Below are 18,949 nucleotides of genomic sequence, written 5' to 3'. Positions count from 1 at the left end.
GCGATTGGCGGCGAAGCTCTTAAGTCAACATGATTAAATTTCCCAAGGTATTCCAAAATTCCTTTTCTCCATAGAGAAGTCTGAGCGGACGTGCAGGAGACGAGCACTTCCCAAATCCCAAGACGACACGGTAAATGAAGCCTCGAGTGATAGCGATCAAGCCCGTTGGACGTACAGGGAACGACTAGCTCGAGAACGCAGTCGACTATTCTAGCCCACGCTGCTGTTTTACCCATGACTCTCAATTATGTTTATCACTTGTTCCACTCCCGGGGCGATAGATCTTCGCGACTCGCCTTGGACAGCTAGGGATGGGATGAAGAAGGGGATCTAGGTATGATCAAAGTGATTGCGCAATTCTCTGCATGGCAAAGGGACAGTGGAGTGCAAGATGTATAGGGCATTGACGACATGAGGACTACTTACCGCTGCGCAAAGGTCCAATCCCTCCCAAATGCCTTTGCTTCTAACGAATATCCCTCAGAAGACTTTGTGCTCTCAAGTCACTGTGTAAAGCCTCAAGCAGCTAGGAGCCAGCCAGCTCACCCGCATCGCCGTCTTCAAAATTAGCGTGGGCGATACTGCCGGCGGCAACAGATATAGCCATAACAGGGAGAAACGACGCCATCGATAATCAGGACACCGTAGGCTCTAGATTAGTCAAGAGTTGCATGCTTAATAGCCATAAGACTGCGGAACAATTGCTCTCGCAACTTGATTCTCAAGCAAGCGTTTGCTCAAGTTCCAGAAAGGGAAGCAGAAAGATGATTCTGAAGGATTAGCTGCGAGTCCTCGGATCATTCCTTCCATCGCATTTCCGACAGCGTGTGGGAAGCAAGAGGATGATACCTACCTACCTACCAAGAAACACACGTCCTTCATCTCCAACGCGTTCTAGAAAAAAAGAAGCGCAAGTCAATGAATCTTCTTCTTCGCGTCAACGTTCTTCCTGCTTGTTCAATTGATGACGAGTGAAATGCGTCTGGCCACTACCAAGCAATCGAATAGCAAGAAGCAAGGACGACCACTTTTCGATTAAATGGAATACAATGCAACCTACGCTATTTTTTTTTTTTTTTTTCTCCCCCACAAAAATGTCAGTATGAGGCTCTCCCCGCTTTCCACCGCTTTCTCCCACGCACGCACGCACGCACGCCCTTCGCATCACCGCGCAGCACGCAAACCTGACATTTCAACAAAGCGTCAAGTCGCGATGACGCGCGGAAGAAGCGAGGATTAGGGCCAGGAAGCGAAGACAGAGCGAAATCTAATGGCAGAAAGATGGATGGGGGTTGTGGACCACAGACCCTGGAGAGGAGTCCTGAACCAAATAAACAATCAATTCACCCTTCGGTCTGTTGATCCCACCAGATGTCAGCCTCGGTGTTGGTCGTGTTGGCACTTGCACAACCAGAGCACGAGAGAAAAGTAATTTTTAATTGCTGGCTGGGTGGCTGGTCGGCTGGTGTGCATCTGAGACAGGATTACACGAGTGAGTGAGTGAGTGAGTGAGCGAATGGACGATTGTTCTAAGAAAGGATGCAGGTGAGTGAGTCGATTCTGAACAAATAAAACAAAACACGAAACGCGGCAGCAGTGAGATTTATCTCAGCACAGCCACGGTCATGCAAACGCACCAGGTACCGCCTCACCCTCTTGACCACCACTATAGGTATTCACGCAGACCACTTCGCCGCATGGACGAATCTATAAAAGTCCATCTCTCCATCCATCCTCAATAGAAGCAGCGCACAAAATCATCATCTAGCTCACCTCATCCCGTCTGTCCAGGCGGGAGGGAACCTTGTCTGTCTGCCGCGGACGCGTCGTGCCGTCCCGCGTCTAGTCTACCTAGTTCAGAAGCGCGGCCGGGGGACGCCTGTCTGACGAGCAGCTTCGAACGACGACCGTGATGACGACAGCGACGACGACGACGACGGCAGCACAGGCAAATGGTTAGTCGTGTATCCCTATATCTCAAACTGACCTAGGTGGTGCAATGGATAGATAGAGGCAGGGCGAGGCGAGACAAGACAAGCCACGTGAAACAGCAGCCAGCCAGCACCAGAAGAACGACACGACACGACGGCAACGAAACTTGGGCGTGTCGTCAAACTCAAACGAAGGCGCGCAGGCAGAAAGATAGACAGATGGGTAGGCAATCTTTCTCTGCACGGGCGGAGGATGCGTGCGTGTGTGGTGTTGAAGAGGGAGGAGGTGCGGTAATTGCTGTAGCAACCGGCGGACGGCTACATCGAGGTGGAGGTGGGTGGGTGCATCGACTGACGCCTCTTGTCGCTTCTCTTCTCAGTCGGGACAGTGAGAAGCGCTCTTGCTCCATCCGAACGCGATGGGCGATGTCGCTGAGGGAATCCCAGAGCAGTTGGCTGCGCAGGGGTGAATTGAGGAGGCAGGATTCAGGAACCGCAACGGCGAGCGGGCAAGCGAGCGAAAACGGCGGGTCGGCCGCAGGCGCATGTGGCGCGAGCAAAGGGAAAGAAAGCGCGAAACCGTTGCACATCTAGCCAGAAGCGACAACAAGCGATTGACGCGCGAGCGAAGAGCAAAGGTATTGAGTAGGTCGATCGAATTAGTTGGTGTGGGCAGGTAGCAGGCTGTCTGTCTGTCTGACAAGCTGTCGTGTCTCTCCGGCGTTGGAGCCAACGATGCAAAAAAAAAAAAAAAAAAAAAAAAAAAAAAAAAAAGAAGCCAAAAGCCACTCAATCCGAATGATGAAGCAGAATTGAATCCGGCAAACAACGTTTTTGTTGGCAACAAAGCTGCTGCTGCTGCGCCTAGCTACTCCCGAGCACCTGCCCGCTGCTGCTCCTGACCCCCTAAGCCCCCCCCAGCCATCGGATCATGGCCACTCCTCCCCTTCATTAATCAGAGTATCCGAGGCCTGCGTGCGTGTCCGTCGTAAAGGGTAATAAAGTGCATGCAAGAAATTAAGTCGTACAGTAGAAGAAGGCAAAAAGAGAAAGAAAGTGAGTCGACACGGACTCGAGGTGCTTAGAGGAAAGCAGCAAAGAGGGCACCAGCGCCGACGAGGGCACCCGAGGCAGCCTTGATGTTGGTGGCAGCGTTGGTGGAGCTGGCCGAGGCGCTGGCGCTGGCCGACGAGCCCGACTGGCGCGAAGTGCTGGAGCCAGTGGCAGAGGCTTCGGACGAACCAGAGGCAGAGCTGCCAGAAGCGGCAGAGCCAGAAGCCGAGGCGCCGGTGGTGGTGGTGGTGGCGGCGACGTAGACAGAGCTGCCAGAGGTGGTGATGACGGCGTCGCCCGAGACGACGGCTGTGGTGCTGGAGCCGACGGTGACGACGACGTCGGTGTCATTGCCAATGGCAATGGTGTAGGTGCCCGTGCCCAGAGCCGGAATGGTGGCGACGTTGGGCTGCGAGGTGACGGCGGCGGGCTGGCCGGTCACGACGCCAAGCGAGTTGGTCTGGGTCAGGAAAGTGGTGAAGGGGTTGCTGTAGACATAAGTCGAGGTGCTGCTGCTGCTGCTCGAGACTGCGGGAGCAGAAGAGACGGCGACAGTCTCGCTGGAGGCCTGGGGCGCGTTAGAAATGTTGAGAGGGAATAGAGGCGCGTCTACTCACAGAGGACTGGGCAAAGGCAGTGGCGACGAGAGAGGTCGCGAAGAAGATGGAGGACTTCATTTTGAGCGAGTGGATGAGAGCGAGAGGCGAGTTGAGCAGCGAAGTCTGAAGAGCGAAGAGCAGGTGGTTGGCAGAAAGTGGGCGTTGCGTCCGAGGGGTGGAAGCTGGGGTTTATATTGTCGGTGGATGATGGGTGGGTGGATGTTTGGGGGACTGGGGGCGCTAATTGGCTGTGCCGCTGGAGCACAGAGGCCGGGGCTGTGGAGATGAAGTCTTGCCCTTCCTTGGTGCATACCACATGCCATGCCGACAGTCGTCTCTCTCTCTCTCTCTCTCTCTCTCTCTCGCTCTCTCTCTCCCTCTCTCTCGCTCTCTCTCTCCCTCTCTCTCTCCCTCCCTCCCTCCCTCTCTCTCACCACCGCACCGACCCACCCACCCTGTCTGTCTGCACGCGGTGCCTGTCTGTCACGTCACGCCCCCTCAGCTCCTCCCGCCATGTCTCCTTTGGCTGCGCTCCAGCCGGCCTCATCGCGCCACAGGATTTGGGCCCTGATGACGACTACGACAGCAGCAGCAGCAGCAGCAGCTTCTGCCGTCCTCCACAGCACAGTACTGTGCAGTACATGCGCTCGTATGGGGCAGACGCCCGCAGCTTAGGCCAGCTCGCCCTGGCTCTGCCGATCCGCCAACTTTGACAGTCGACTGCAGTAGTGCGCGATCCTCTTTGCTTTTCGATTGTCGAGCCAGTGGCGACCAGAGTCCCCCCCTTTGCTGCCGCCGCATGCCAATTTTTTTCTCACTCTCTCTTGTGGCTGGGTTGCGACATGGCGGTGCTACTCGACCATGGAGCGAGTACGGGCTTCGCTTCGTCTCGCCCACTATTCTTAGCTTCGCCGCGTCTGGATTCGTTGCTCTCGTCCGTCGCCGCCGTCGTCTTCGGTCCCAGGGCGCCTGAACCGTCAGGGCCGACCGTGTCCCTGGATACTAGTCATTCTTCGAGCCCATTATACGAGCTTTGGCCACAACGCTCCGGAAATCCATCCCATCACCACACACACCGTCTCTTTGCTCCCTTGTCTTGTAAGAGTCCACGTCAAGCGCCTACGCCAGCACCCGTCCTGCGCTGCCAATGGCGCTCGTTGACCTTGTTCATTTGCACCGTCTGCTGCACGGTAAGCCGTGTCCTCGTCATGCTGCTGCCCATTGCGAATTCGTCCCACGTGCTGCTCGCGTCTTCGTCGACGGACAGGCCGCAGTAGCCGAAACCCGGCAGCCGCTCCGACGCTTGACGCTACCGGCACTCCACCCGTTCCAGTCCTCTCCTTCTCCTGCCTTGTGTGCAACGCTGGCCGCATGTACAATTTAATTGTCCCCATGCGCAATTGGCCTCTGCATAGCTCCAACCATGCAAAGTCGGGCAATTTGGCCGGCAAAACGCTGCGTGCCTGCTGCTGGTGCTGGTGCTACCACACGTCCCGCGCTCAGGCCGGCGCCGACCTCGCCAAACGAACCGTCTTCCTTCCGCCCCTTTGCCATTGTCGCCGTGCCGGCTTGTCTATTCAAGCGTCTCTTTGGCAGATCGACACGACCGGCGCGTTTGGAATCTCCAAGAAACTCTCCATTCCCAGCTTTTGACTTGCATGCGCTGAAAAAAAAAAAAAAATTGCATCAAAACAATACATTTCGACTTCCGGTGCATTGGAACCTGGGAAAAAAGAGCAAGGACAAACAAACTCAATCGATGACGGACACTACAAGGAAAGTGTGGTTGAAGAGACGCGTATGCCTTTCAGCATCGCAGCATGCCTACCTAGGCGTGCTCGCCATCGTGCTGGACCGTCAACGCGATGCGCATGCCCTACCGGTAGCAGCGAAAAAGAGATTTGGGGATTTTTACTTGGACTGACGACCCTATCAATGCCACATGAAAGAACGGAGGGTGCATCCCACGAGACTTGGCATAACACTCACGGCGCTAGAATTGACACAACCGTGACGTCTGACCTGTCAAGCGGTCAAAGATGGGTGTAAAGGGTCAACAACAACATTCGACAGCAGCGTAGCATTGGCACTCGCCTGGCTCGCTCCCGTGCCCGTTGATTAAATTCAGTGCCGCCCAGACGGAGTAGCGCAACTTCTCATCCCGTCTCTGCAAACTTTAACTTCACAGTCGGCCGAGGATGCCCGTCATATCCCAATTGCACAACTGGTTGTAACCATCATAACCTCGGCTTTCTGCTCTTTGCGGATGCGAAGGGTGTCCGAATCAGGATCCGTTAACGATTTAAGAACGATGGCGTCTAGATATAGGATGTTGCCATGTTGGGCCGAATAGGCTGGGCGACTGCTTCGTCCATTGGCGCTGCTGACACATCGATCTGAAAGACTAACAGGCCGTCCCCTGTTTTCAATCCCGGAGTGGAGGCAATAGGGCGGAGGGCCAAGCATCGTTACAGCGGACATGGCAGGAAAGTTGGATAAGCTCTGTTGCGGGGCGGACTCAGCTTTCGACAGCATGTCTGCGGAGGCATCCCCCTCCACGCTAACCAACCGGGTCTCTGCCGCAACCTCGGTATTTAACCTCAGCGCCAACTGATATACAGTACGTCATTCACACCACCAGGTTTGCCAAACCCACATGCGTCGTCTTGCTCTGAAGCAAAAGAACCTTGGCCACGCTCAGCCCATAGCTTCGACTCTTGCCTGCAGTGTGTAGAGGCTGAGTTGTCATCGTTACAACACAATACACAGCATCTCTTGTTTCCTACTCCCCACCTTTCAAGTTACTTTTGATTGCAGATATCCAGAGTGTCCGAAGATAATCATACAACATTTGCGAGACAACGGCATACAGAACGTCCATCTCGCTCCGCCTGCATGATGCCTGACAACAAGAACACACCCCGTGACGGTATGGCGCTCATCCAAAGTCTTCAAGCAGAGCAAGCTGACCTGTCCAACAGAGGACAACCTCGTTCCACCCATGGACGTGGAGAACATGGCTGCAAAAATGCCACACGTCAAACAAATGCAAGAACTCATCGACAAATATTCTTCCTTTGTCAAACATATCCCTCAACCCCGATCCGTCGCTGGAGAATACGTGGTAAGTTTTCACGCTTGTCGCAGCCCACTTTCTGATCTCTTGAAGCTTATCACCGGCGTGACTGGAGGGATTGGGTCACACATCGCCGCGCAGCTGGCCATGCGGGACGACGTCAAAAAGGTGTACTGCCTCGTCAGGGCCAGCTCGCCACAGCACGCGCGGCAGCGTGTCCTTGATGAGCTTGAAGCTCGACGCGTCAGCGCAGTCTATGACAAGTTTTCTCCAAAAGCACTGGACAAGCTTGAAGCACTTGCATCCGACATGGCCAAGCCTGACCTTGGTCTCAATTCAGACGTTCTCGAAGAACTCAAAACAACAGTATCATGCGTAATCCACGGCGCCTGGATCATCAACTTCATGCTGCCGTTGTCGTCGTATGTCGATAACATCGCGGCCACGCAGAACCTCATCAACCTCTGTCTCTCAACGCGCTCTCTCATCCCCGCCTCGTTCAACTTCCTCTCCTCGTACGGCTCGGTGGCCTTCATGCCCATGACGATACCTCCGGACCCAAAGACGGGCATAATTTCGGTCCCAGAAGTCATGCCCGCGACGCTGGCCATCACGGACCCGAACCAGGGCTACGGGCAGAGCAAACTGGTGGCCGAAGCCATGAGCGAGCGGGCGGCGGCGCAAAACCCGACGCTGACGACGCGCGCGATCCGCATCGGGCAGGTCGTCGGCGACGCGGTGACGGGCATCTGGAACCCGCGCGAAAACATCCCGCGCATGTGGCAGACGGCGCTGCTCGTGGGCGCGCTGCCCGACCAGGAAATCCAAACGCGCATGCTGCCCGTCGACGGGTGCGCCGGCACAATCATCGACCTCAGTCTGCCGCCGAACCACACCACCAACACCAACAACAAGACGCCCGTGTCCGTGCCGGGCGGCGTTTTTCACCTGCTGGGCCCGCACCCGATCTTCTGGACGCAAGATGTGCTGCCCATGCTGCACAAGCTGGGACTCCCCTTCGACATCGTGCCGCACAGCGAGTGGCTAGCGCGGCTCCGCGCGCTGCCGCAGGACACGAAGCGGTTCCCGCCGCTCAAGATGCTGCCCGTATGGAGCCAGTGGGAGAAGGAGCGGTCGGGCGACACGCCCGATTCCCCCGCCAAGCGCAACATCGTCAGCCCCTACGTCGATTGGCAGACGAAGCGCACGCACCAGTTTAGCCCGACGTTTCGCGCCCTTGGCCCTCCCGATTTGAAGCTGGTTGGTGCGCAGTTGAGGTGGCTTATGAGTGAGGGTTGGGAGAGGGATGTGCGTGGGCAGGGAAGGGGCGGCGCTGCGGCTGGGAGTAAGGTGTTGGCTAAGATGTGAGGCGATTTCTAATGCTTTACGAGCGCGAAGGGTGAGTGGTTTGCTGGAGAGACCCAAGAGGTTGATCCATGATCTGAGTAAGGTTGGATGAGGATTGATTATTCAACGAGGGTCTCGGCGTTGCGTCCGTATTTTCTCCACTTGCGTTCAAGTAATAGTCCCGTTGTCAAGATCCATCTATTGTTAGACGCAATGACCTCTTTCTTACCGCCGCCTCTAGAGTGATAACACTTTGTCACGTGCTTGCTCATGGTGAATGAGAGAATGATGTATGCTCAGGCGAAGCTACTAGGTGCGATGGCACGAATGACCATCAACGTATCGAGTCTTTGCTCTCACCACGGGTCTTCAAGCAGGCGTCGCCGCATGAGGACGTTGGGGTTCAGGGGCTTGGTGGTTTTCAGTATCAGCACTGGCTTTAGCACGTGGATTTCGTCCACATCCCAGACGAGAAAGTAGGAAGATGTGTCGGCCTATGCTGGTGTTACGACGGTCTTATCGGTACGGACGGTAGTTTTGATTGATGGCAATGATCTGATACTGATGTGTCTAAAGGCGGGAGTGATCTAAGCTTGGCACGGAAAATATGGAGAGATGGAAATATGAAACAAGAAAGAAAGAAAGGAAGGAAGAAAGAGACAAGCCCTCAGGCGTCTAAGCAAACACATCCGTAGCGAAGCGCTCGCCCTTGACGCTCTCAAACCACTTCTCGACACGCTCAACGTCCCCCTCCTCCTCGCCCTTCTCCTCGCGCATCTTCTCGAGAGCAATCTTTAAGCACATCTCCTTGACCTCACGGCCCACAGCCGCACTACCGCACACAAACAACTTAGCCCCGCGCTCCCCCAACCCCGTCAAGACATCCCTCTCCCGCCACATGCGCTCCTGCACGTACTTGCAGCCCGCTGCATCAGGATGCTGCGTCTGGCGACTATACGCACGGAAAACCCTGACGACGCCATCGGCCTCCCACGCGTCAAACGCGGCGCGGTACAGGTCGTCGGCGTCGCGGCCGCGGCAGCCAAAGAACAGCACGGCGGGCGCAAGTTTGCGGCCCGCGGCCACCTGCGCCGCGCGCTCGGCGACGAAGCCGCGGAAAGGCGCCAGCCCGGCCCCCGCGCCGACCATGATGATGGGCGTGTCTTCGGGCTGCGCTGGCAGCCGGAAGGCGTTGTTGGAGCTGGGCCGCACCGCTACGTGCAGTGCGTCGCCGGCGGCCAGTCGCGCGAGGTACGAGGACGCGACGCCGCGGTGGCGGCGTGGGGCTCCCGAGAGCGCGGGCGCGTCGAGCACGGCGAAGGTCAGGGTGCACGTTGTTGGGTTGGTGAGCGGCGAGGATGAGATGGAGTACTGGCGCAGCCGCATCGGCGGCGTCATGGAGAGGAAGGTGGGGAGCGGTAGGGCGATGGAGGGGTAGTCCTCTAGCAGGTCGAGCACCGAGACGCGTTTGGCGGATACCTCGGCGGAGAAGGCGTCGCCGGCCAGGTGAGCCAGCGCGGCGCGCGTTTCTTCGTCTTTGCTGAGGTTGAGCAGCGTTGAGACGTTGCGTTTGGAGGCCGGCTGGTCGAGCTCGACGTACGCTGAGAAGAGGTCGTGGGCTGAGATGGCCGTGTCGGTGGGCAGCGTTGTGGGAGACGCTGCGGAGATGGTGATGACGCTGTCCCATGCCAGTCCGAAATGTCTCATCACTCGCGCGACGTTATCTTCTGGGTTCAAGGGCAGCACGGCCACGTAGGATCCAACAGTATACTCCATGTCCGAGGGCAGCTGGATCTCCATGTGACGCTTCTCCGGGTGGCCAGGCGCCGAGAGGACTTCGCTCTTGAGCACACGCGCTTCCTTGACGTCTTGCTTGAGGATAGACGGCCGGGGAGCAGAGACCTTGACCTCAAAATTGTCGAGAGTGCTTGCTGACGAGTCACCAGAGCTTTCATAGTGCTCTTTCATCGCCGGCCAAAAGACCTCGTCCTCCCAGCGCTCAAAGTCGGTAAAGACATCTCCCGCTGCTGCGTCCGCGGTGCCCAGAGTAGCGACTCTGTTGCCTCCCCTTTCTCCCAACACGCGGTCTACAAGCTTGGGAATGCGGTGAAAGGTTGACGCCCAATCGTGGTGACCACAGCCAAAGACTGAGTAGTTGACTCCTTTAAGCTCTTCGCCCTTGAGATTCTCCAACCACGCAACAAAGTGCGCCGCGTTGTCGGGCGGTTGCCCTTCGTACGAGGCGGTGACGATGGCAATGGGGTGGTCCTTTGGCAGATTCTGATTTGCGCTGTCTAGCGAATCTACATTCTTGACCTGGAATCCGTGGCTGGACGCGTCGCTGCCGAGTCTACGAGCCAATGCTTCGCAGGTGCCAGTGTTTGAGCCGTAGAAAATCGAAAGGGGGATTCCAGACTTTTGAACTCCGTTGGGGGTGACTGGCCGAGTAGCGTTGGGCGTGCTGATGGCCGTACCAGCAAGCGCATGTTCCATTGTTGTCGGGTTGAGACCGTGACGCAGCGTGGCGCGCATCTTGAAGTCCTTGGGCTTGATCGTCAGGGTTTGCTTGAATTTGAGCGTGTATTGAGGGTCGTCGAGGTGGAAGTTGAAGTTTTGGATCAGGAGAACCACGACCAAGAGAGCTTCTTGCCAGGCAAAAGGTCTGCCGATGCAGGCCCTCATGCCATTGCCAAAGGGCTTCCAGCTGTTGGGAAACTCCTTGGTGATGCGCTCGAATTCGCCGTCAATCATGCGCTCGGGTCGCCACTCTTCAGCGTCTTCGCCCCACACGGCGGGATCGCGCTGCGCCTTGAAGAGAAGACACTGGATGGGCTCGTTTGGAAACACTTGGTATTTCCCCTGGATTTTTGTGGGAGTGTCGGACTCCATTGTGATGATGGGAGCGGTGGGGGCGAGACGAAGTGTCTCCCTCAGAATCGCAGTAAGATATGGCAGCTGCGAGAGGTGGTCAACATTGACCGTGCCCTGGCCAACGACGCGGTCGACTTCTTGTTGGGCTTTTTGGTAGGCCTGCGGGCTCTTGAGGAGGTAGTAAAAGAGGAACGACAAGAGTCCGGATGTGGTTTCGTGGCCGGCGATCAGGAACGTAATCATGTTGTCTACGATGCTCTGATCATCAAGCCCTTCGCCGGTTTTTGGATCCCGCCCCTGGAGCATGGCGTTGAGCAGATCCTTCTTCTCGGTTGGGTTTTGGCGTCGTGAGTCGATCAACTCCTGGCTCGTCTTTTGCATCAATCCGATATCTGCGTCGTACTTGGCCTGCGCCTGGCGCATCAAGGACTGTGCAATGGCTGGGCGCAGCGCTCTTTTTCCAGATTCGACAAGGAAATCCGCCATTGCCTGCACAAAGGGATGCATCTCGTTCGTATAGAACGAGTTGAACCGGAAACCCATGGCACACAACGCAAGTGTGTCCAGGGTCAGTCTCGTAAAGTCGTCCGTCACTGAGATGGGATGTGTTGGGCCATACCGAGCCCACTTCATGACCAGTTGCGAAGCAATGTCGTGCATCTCGTCGAACATGGAACGGATGGAAATGGGACCGAAGGCGGGCATCAATACACGGTGGGCAATGACCCAATTCTTCTCTTGAGGTCCATATGCCGAGAAGAGACCGTCACGCGCGCCGTTGCGCACTTCCTTGAGAGCAGTTGATACGGATTTGTGGAATCGGCGCTCATCGCAAACTTCGTTCAAAAGTGCTTGTGACGAAATGTAAAGGCGAGTTTGGCCGGTTATGTTGAGTCTGTAGATTTGGCCTATAAACTGGCATTAGAATTCAACCACAGCATTTGTTTTGGGCAAGTCTACGAACCATAAGTGTCAGCCAGGCGGACCAGCGATCCAAGAGGGAATTCGGCATCAATAGCATTGAGATTGCCAACAAAGGGCAAGCCAGGTGGCTGCGGAACAGGAACATTTTCCGAAGTTTCCATCTCGTCCTCCTTTGGGGATGCGGAAGATGTAAAGTATGACAACATGGCGAGGGCGGGAAGACGTGAAGATACAGGCGTTGGAAGTGGTGCGGGATGGCCAAGTAATCAAGATAGGAGAGGCCACAAGAGAGCGGACCGCGGCAGCAATGCAACCAGCAGTTGTAAGGCTGGTGCAGTAGTTGAGATAGTGACACGGAGGAAACTTGTAGCAGACGGGGCCAATCGGCAGCAAGTGGAAAGGCCGGACTTTTATGCTACGGCCGTTCGATTGGCGATGAGATTTGTTCGCACGGTCTGGTCTGGTCACGGCGAGACGCCCCGTACGAAGACGTCGGGCAGTCTTTTAAGTGTGGATATTCCAAGTGGCGGTAAGGCATTCTATTGAGCCCTACGAGGCTCTGCGCGGCTGCCTGGTGACATCTGGCAGTCATGTCGCAGCAAAACACCACAGAAACCTGTCATCATGCGGAGAATGTCAGCGACGGTGGGCGATAGCCACTGACAGGACTCGTGCGTAAGGTGGCGCAGCGGAGCTTTGACTTGACCGACAAGAAAATGTACACCTGGGCAGGCATGCTGCGGCCTCCCCCAAGAAACGGGTCCTCCCAGTGAAGAAGACGATTGCCGGCATGCTGGATCCAGAGGCTGCTGACTTGTGCAAGTCGAAAGATAGTGGTGAAGATTGAGTCAGGCTGGAGAGCCATGTTGGCGTCATCTGTGTATCTCTGTCGGCAGTACTGGGTGTTCCGCCTCCGACTCCGTCGCTTGGGCCAATCACATCCATCCAAGAGCTTCAGAACATGCCGAGGTACAAGTTGATGGACTTGGTGTTGTCGTGGTCCAAAAATTGGATATACCACCTCATGCCCACGTTTCAACTGGTTTCGACCCGGACGCGAGCCTCTCGTCCTTCTACCCAAGTGCCCACCATCTTCGTGCCTGCAACCCACTCCACTTCCCTTTTCACTGCGCCCTTGGTAGCTTCGTGCTCTCCTTCCGAGTCCCACTCTCCGCCCTCTTCTAAGGACCCTTCTTCCGCTGGAGCAACGTCACCGGTCTCACAATATAGCTTGAGCTTCAGCGGCGGCAGCTCGAGTTTCTTGCCTACCACCCCAAGCATACTGTAGACTGTGAAGCTGCGGGGCAGCTCTACGCTGAACTCCTTGGCCTCGCTGCCACGGCCTGCCAGCTTTGCTTTAACCGAGTCTCCAGGATAGAAGGAAAAGTTGATGAGCCTTGCCGCGAGCGAGTTGGGATTGATCCTTTCCTTCTCCTGTCGCTCTACTCTCGCTTCTCCGTACTCATTGCAGAGTTCCTTGTACCGCCTGTGCGACGCCAGTATAGCCTCTTCTTGGGTTTCCGGTGCATTTGACAGCTCAATTCCAATCTGCGAGAGGTAGTAGGTTTCGGCGTTCAGACGTTCCTTTGCGGAAATCTTGCTAAAATTCATCACCTTCAGCCCTCCGAGTCGTGCCATGGTGAGCATGTATCCATCGTCTGCTGACAACTCCTTTCCATCTGTAGAGCGCAGCTTTTCGTAGAGTGGATTGGCAGAGATACGAATGGACCGCAATCCGGGAAAGACGTCGGGCAAAGCATCGATAAAACGCCAGCTGTCAATGGCATTGTACGCCAAGTCGACGTCTTCAAGGCTGTGTGAAAAGACTAGCGGTTCAGTGGCTGTCGCTGTATGGCTGCCAATGTCTGAGATGGAATTGTTCTTGAGCCGAAGACGCTTCAAATGCGGCAGTCTCGTCAAAGGGTTGAGGTCGTCCAGCGTCCGAAAGTCGTTCTTTTCCAAAATAATCTCGGTAATGGTTTCAGGCAAAAGCGCTCCCTCGCATCTGCTGAGCGCATTGTTGGCTGCGGCCAGAGATCTCAGGTTGGGGAGCCCGGAGCTTATGGATACAAGCTGTTTCCAATTGAGTAGAGTATCTTCGAGACTGAGTGACGTGACTTTGGAAAAGGCTGCCGAAAGAGAATCGTCCAGAGTAATATCCCTGAAGCGATTCCCATCAGCACGAAGCTGCGTCAACTTGTCCAGTTGAACACAGATTGATGCAACCTCTCTCCATTCTTCAAAGAGGTTTCGGCTCAGGTCAAGCTCGTAAATTTTAGGCGATACTTCTTTGACATCTGTAAGATTTGCTGCTGTGATGTTTGGATTGCCCTCAGTATCAGCTTGTTCCAGCAGAAGGGGTAGCGGCCTTGCTATGCATAGGCAGTCCAAAAGCACAATCCGGAGTTCTTGCAAATTGGCAAGCTTCTTGCGAATCTTGTCGAAGCCAATCTCCTCCGCTTCTTTGCCGCTGATTTTGATGACTTTTCCACGTTCATTTACTGGAACTTGGGCAGGGACAGGTCCGGTGACAACAATGTCAAGGTTGAGCTCGTCGGCAGGATCCGAAGCATACTTCTTCTTCAAGGCTTGCACGTAGGATAGCGGCGGGTCAGACGGGCGATTGGGTCTCACAAAAGAGCCTGCTGTTGGATGCTTTCGCGCACCTATCTGATACGTCTTGCGTCAGAATAGCAACAAACCGGGGAGACATGCATACATTTAAAGTACCTCACGCCGTTGTGAGAACCATCGTGCTTCCCGCGTGTAGGGTCATCCCATTCGACGCCCAGCCAGTCGCCCTGGACGCCCTCGATGGCGCCGACGAAGCGCACTGTGCAGAGATCATTTTTGAAGGACAAACGCTTGCCGGCGTAAAACTGGGCGGCCATGACGGCGGATTGTCGAGTCAAGTCGAAACGGGCGAGGGGCAGCGATGGAGCTTTATTGAAATGGGCTCTTGCAGGGATCTCGTCATAGGCCTGCGCGCACGGCCGGCCTCCACGCTCCACCGCCCAAGCTACGTCGACCTACAGCTACCGTACCTACCACTCCAACACCTTGCCCGTCTTCCGCCCCGACACCTTGACTATACCGTCGCCATGTCGTTGGATCCGCCTACCTATATCCTCTCGCTCCAGAACAACATTCGCGCCCGGCCCATCTCCTGGGAGGGAGCCGTGCGTGCCAAGACTATCACCGACGCCGACCTCAAGAAGATCAAGTCGATTGACAAGGTCCGGAAAGAGCAGCGGAAGCAGACCATCGAGGCCGAAACTGACAGCTTTGTCGCACTGTTGCTCGGCGGAGACGATGCGCAGGACATTTTCCAGGCTGCGGCCAAGGGCAAGCGTCAGGACATCATCCAGTACATGCTAGTGCTCACGGGCGACCTGATAGATGGTGGGTGCCAGAAGACGACAACACTCGGAACTATGGCTGACATGTTCGCTGCAGACATCCCATCTTTCATGGCTGCCCTAACCAAGCACCCTCGCCCATTTGCGCCCTTCCTCCCGCTTCTCAAGCAATCCACAAACCCCGAAGACCCGATACCTCTCCTCACCTCTGCGGTGCTCTCGAGCTTGATATCCGAAGCATTAGTATCTAGCCCCAAGCAATCCAGCCAGATTGAGGAAGCTCTGCCCCAGCTGTTCAGCTACTTGTCAACCTTGGCCAAGAGCTCCGATGCCGGTCTCCAAGACATTGCTGTTCAGGAATACTCGGCAGTCTTGCGCACATCCAAGTCGCGATCACTGTTCTGGAAGCAGAGGAAGGAAACGCTGAACCCATTGGTCGAAATCTTGCGGGCAGCGGCTGGTAACGGCAAGGATACGGACTCGACGCTGTACGGTGGCAGCTCAAGCGCCAGCATCCGTACCAACGCCGACGTTGGACTCGGCGGCGGTGTAGGGCTCCAGCTCTTGTACCATGTTCTCCTCGTACTCTGGCAGCTCAGTTTTGAGGGCAAGCTCGTCGGCGACGGATTGGATGAGTGAGTGATGACGCGCTCCCCCGCTCTACGAACAAACTAACGCAATGTACAGGGAACATGACATTGTGACCCTCTACGTTTCTCTTCTGCGCAACTCGCCCAAAGAAAAGACCACTCGCCTGCTCCTGTCCACGCTTCGTAACCTCATTGACGCAAAGCCCGACACCCTTCTGCCCGCCGCAACGCTCGCGCGTCTCCCGGCGTTGCTTAACACGCTGCAATCGCGACACCTCACAGATTCCGATCTCCTCGAAGATCTGTCGTCGCTCCAGACGTCGCTCGAAGACTACACCAAGACACAAACGACGTTTTCGCAGTACGCAGCCGAGGTGCACAGCGGGCACCTGCGCTGGTCGCCGCCGCACCGCAACCCGGCCTTCTGGCGGGACAACGCGCGGCGCATCGTCGAGGACAACAACGGCGAGCTGCCCAAGCAGCTGGCGGCCATCCTCGACAAGTCGTGGGAGCAGGACAAGCAGGTGCTGGCCATTGCGTGCAACGACGTGGCGTGCCTGGTCAAGGAGGTGCCGGAGAAGCGGCCGGTGCTCGAGCGCGTCGGGCTCAAGACGCGCGTCATGCAGCTCATGGCGGACAAGGACGAGAGCGTCCGATGGGAGAGCTTGCGCGCGGTCGGTGAGTGGCTGAGGTATAGCTTTGAGTAAACGGATGTGGGCCTGTGAGGTCGGGTCAATGGTTCGTTCTGAGGTTGTTGCGCTGGTTGATATGCAAGCAAGCAAGCCAGCTGAAAAAGGAAAGGCATCCCCAATTGCCAATGCGCATCTATGCATGCATGCAGGTAGAGAGAGAGGAGAGGCAGAAAGTGGTGGTGTTGGTCAGACGCACCCAGCCCCTCTAGCCGTCTGTTCTTCTGATAGTGCGAGAGGGGGCGTGCTGGAAACCACCTGACTGGTAGCGCGCGTAGATTGTATAGGTTGGATTGTGCTCGACACGTTTTCTCCCCTTTCTTTTTTTTCCTTTTCCCTCTCCCTTCCCTCTGTAGCAATATACACGTCTAGCTCTTTGCGCGTTCTACAGACGTAGAGACTCATGATGGTGGGCTGGAGTGAAGACAGACACTCGGCGCCTCCCCGCCATAAACACCCGCCCACCCACGCGCGCAGGCAAACTTTGACGCGCCAGCGGAGTTGGCTCACGAGTGTCCTCCTGGCTGCAGAAACGTCGTTTCATCTCCACCATGCTTTTAGCTACAGAGATGGATAGATCCAAAGCCCGGTTATCGACGGTGTTCATCTGCTTCTATCGGTTTGAGGCATGCATGCATGCATGCATGCATGCCTCACATCATGACACCGAAGTTTCTGAGAGAGGTGATTGTGAGGCAGGGGAGGGGAGGGAAGGTTGTGGAGTGGCGGACGGGAGTCATTCGACATGTGAAATGGCAGCAGGAAGAGTGCATGCAGCGATGCAGAGGGCGTGCGAGAAGGGTCAGGTATGTGTGGAGGCGACGGTTTTGACTATGCGCCTGATACCTTTGCTGTGCGATGTGCAAGTCATGATGCTGGCGGCGGCGGCGGAGGAGGAGGAGGAGGAGGAGGTGGAGGAGGAGCTTGGGCGGGGTGGGTGGTAGATGGCAGGGTATGTGGGTGGGTAGTATCCAGATGTAAGGAGAAGTACTGTGCTGAAGTCATGAGGAGCTGAATGAGTTATTGCTGGCCAGCTGGCTGACAATCTAAAGACTGTAGTGTGGCAGCGACGGGCCGGCAAAGGTGGTAGTTGGACGTCGGCTCCATTGCCGTACGGCAAGTGCAGAAGGACGGCAATGGATGCCATGGTACTGGTGGTTGACTCGTGAGTACCATGGACAAGAGGCATGAGGGCGACTTTCTGGGATCGACGCGTCGTGGTGCAAGGGCGATCATACAGGGAGGGATCTGCCAGCGAGCTCGGTAATTGGTGAGCATCAATACTATTCTTAGCAGCCGTAGCGACGAGCGCACTCGGATACTTTTATGTGGCCCTGGGGCTCTGGTGGCATTTCTTTCCTTTCCGTTGCAGTGCTGATGTTGGATATACAAGGACCAAGACTCAACGTCGGCGTCCTTTGTTTTTGGGAGGTAAGCAATGGTGTTTGCCGCCCCCGCCCTGGTTTTTTGTTGGACAACCCCGTCAGAGAGCGAGGGGGATCGTGGGATGATGGTTTTGGGAGCTTGGTTGCTTGGTTGCTTGGTTGGCATGGCAGAGACACTCGAACCAGGCCACGGCAAATGCGCTTCGCTTGCCAGGGCCCGAGACATGATGTCTTTCCTGAGATGACTCGTCTTGCAAGGGACCTGAGGCAACGAGGAGGAGTTCGTGTGTCGGTAGTACTTTGAAGCAGCTTGGCGACGTCCAAAAAGGGATGGGCGGGCGGAAGACAACAAGGTCTGGCAGCCGCCCGGCGCGGTAGGTTAACATGAATAAGAAAAGAGCTTATGTGGGCGGCTGCCAGCAGGGTGACTGGGAATCGCGACGACACTTGTGTCTGCAGCGTTAGTGATTCCTCATGTGTTATGGCAATAGCAAGAGGGTCGAGGAGCAGAAGGAGTCGTCGAAGAACGTTTAGCTCCCGCGCGTCGGGACGGATTGCATCCAACCTACAGGCCGGAGCGGGTTGGAGGCTGCATAAGGAGACCAACGGCCCGCGTACCCATGGCGAAGATCCACCGGCAATGCAGCAACGTTGAAGCCTTCGCAATCAAACTATTGCGCAACCTTTTTGGGCGTGGTGATCGGGGCCGTTGGGAGAAATTGCACGCGAAGGTCAATTTCGGGAGGGCTGCCGTCGCGTCAGGCACGCCCGAGAGAAATGTCGGGGCTTTGCGCTCTTTGGACGACAGAGTGGATCCTGTGGGATAATTGGTTGGTTGGTTGGTTGCATTGTCGGCCTTTTCCAAGACCCAGGTCGTGACTTGACTGGCACTGCACTGGGGGAGATAATAGGCACCTAGCCTAAAGCCCAGCACAGGGCCAGGGCCAGGGCTAGGTACCGTCGGTAGCTAGCACCTCTAGCAACCGCGCCGGCCCAAACGACGTCTTTAGACTCGACCCAGCCGACCAAAAAATCTTGCGCCCCTCTTCGACTCGACCGCCTTCTCGTCGATACTACCTCTCTCGCTCGCTCTTTTTGATATTATTCCATTTATTATCCCCTTGA

At 56.0% G+C, this 18,949-nt stretch overlaps 7 protein-coding genes across 7 annotated transcripts; 4 read left to right on the top strand and 3 right to left on the bottom strand.

The window, feature by feature from the left end:
• Positions 1–2,669: 2,669 nt before the first annotated feature.
• On the bottom strand, positions 2,670–3,906 carry IWZ02DRAFT_440481 (uncharacterized protein). The gene is made up of 2 exons (XM_066766837.1): positions 3,602–3,906; positions 2,670–3,552 (listed from the first exon to the last, which is right to left on the bottom strand). The coding sequence occupies exons 1-2, from the start codon at positions 3,659–3,661 to the stop codon at positions 3,013–3,015; spliced, it is 600 nt and encodes a 199-aa protein (XP_066627457.1). The 5' UTR covers positions 3,662–3,906; the 3' UTR covers positions 2,670–3,012.
• A 789-nt stretch (positions 3,907–4,695) lies between these two features.
• IWZ02DRAFT_29461 (uncharacterized protein) lies at positions 4,696–5,648 on the top strand. Its single transcript, XM_066763842.1, has one exon. It carries the CDS (start codon positions 5,007–5,009, stop codon positions 5,505–5,507), a length of 501 nt encoding a protein of 166 aa, XP_066627456.1. The 5' UTR covers positions 4,696–5,006; the 3' UTR covers positions 5,508–5,648.
• A 650-nt stretch (positions 5,649–6,298) lies between these two features.
• Positions 6,299–8,076, top strand: IWZ02DRAFT_29469 (male sterility protein-domain-containing protein). The gene is made up of 3 exons (XM_066763844.1): positions 6,299–6,512; positions 6,565–6,707; positions 6,753–8,076. Exons 1-3 carry the CDS (start codon positions 6,479–6,481, stop codon positions 8,025–8,027), a joined length of 1,452 nt encoding a protein of 483 aa, XP_066627455.1. The 5' UTR covers positions 6,299–6,478; the 3' UTR covers positions 8,028–8,076.
• A 563-nt stretch (positions 8,077–8,639) lies between these two features.
• Positions 8,640–12,215, bottom strand: IWZ02DRAFT_29437 (cytochrome P450). Its single transcript, XM_066763840.1, has 2 exons — positions 11,842–12,215; positions 8,640–11,785 (listed from the first exon to the last, which is right to left on the bottom strand). The coding sequence occupies exons 1-2, from the start codon at positions 12,005–12,007 to the stop codon at positions 8,682–8,684; spliced, it is 3,270 nt and encodes a 1,089-aa protein (XP_066627454.1). The 5' UTR covers positions 12,008–12,215; the 3' UTR covers positions 8,640–8,681.
• Positions 12,216–12,661: 446 nt separating this feature from the next.
• IWZ02DRAFT_29422 (uncharacterized protein) lies at positions 12,662–14,734 on the bottom strand. Its single transcript, XM_066763838.1, has 2 exons — positions 14,521–14,734; positions 12,662–14,467 (listed from the first exon to the last, which is right to left on the bottom strand). Exons 1-2 carry the CDS (start codon positions 14,690–14,692, stop codon positions 12,837–12,839), a joined length of 1,803 nt encoding a protein of 600 aa, XP_066627453.1. The 5' UTR covers positions 14,693–14,734; the 3' UTR covers positions 12,662–12,836.
• A 21-nt stretch (positions 14,735–14,755) lies between these two features.
• IWZ02DRAFT_29416 (vacuolar ATP synthase subunit H) lies at positions 14,756–16,914 on the top strand. Its single transcript, XM_066763836.1, has 3 exons — positions 14,756–15,203; positions 15,258–15,795; positions 15,848–16,914. The coding sequence occupies exons 1-3, from the start codon at positions 14,903–14,905 to the stop codon at positions 16,455–16,457; spliced, it is 1,449 nt and encodes a 482-aa protein (XP_066627452.1). The 5' UTR covers positions 14,756–14,902; the 3' UTR covers positions 16,458–16,914.
• An 816-nt stretch (positions 16,915–17,730) lies between these two features.
• On the top strand, positions 17,731–18,463 carry IWZ02DRAFT_440473 (uncharacterized protein). The gene has a single exon (XM_066766836.1). It carries the CDS (start codon positions 17,766–17,768, stop codon positions 18,126–18,128), a length of 363 nt encoding a protein of 120 aa, XP_066627451.1. The 5' UTR covers positions 17,731–17,765; the 3' UTR covers positions 18,129–18,463.
• Positions 18,464–18,949: the final 486 nt, after the last annotated feature.

Source organism: Phyllosticta citriasiana, assembly GCF_038021145.1.
Source record: "Phyllosticta citriasiana strain CBS 120426 chromosome Unknown IWZ02scaffold_1, whole genome shotgun sequence".
In the NCBI taxonomy this organism is placed as follows: domain Eukaryota; kingdom Fungi; phylum Ascomycota; class Dothideomycetes; order Botryosphaeriales; family Phyllostictaceae; genus Phyllosticta; species Phyllosticta citriasiana.
This window is presented reverse-complemented; position numbering and strand designations above follow the sequence as displayed.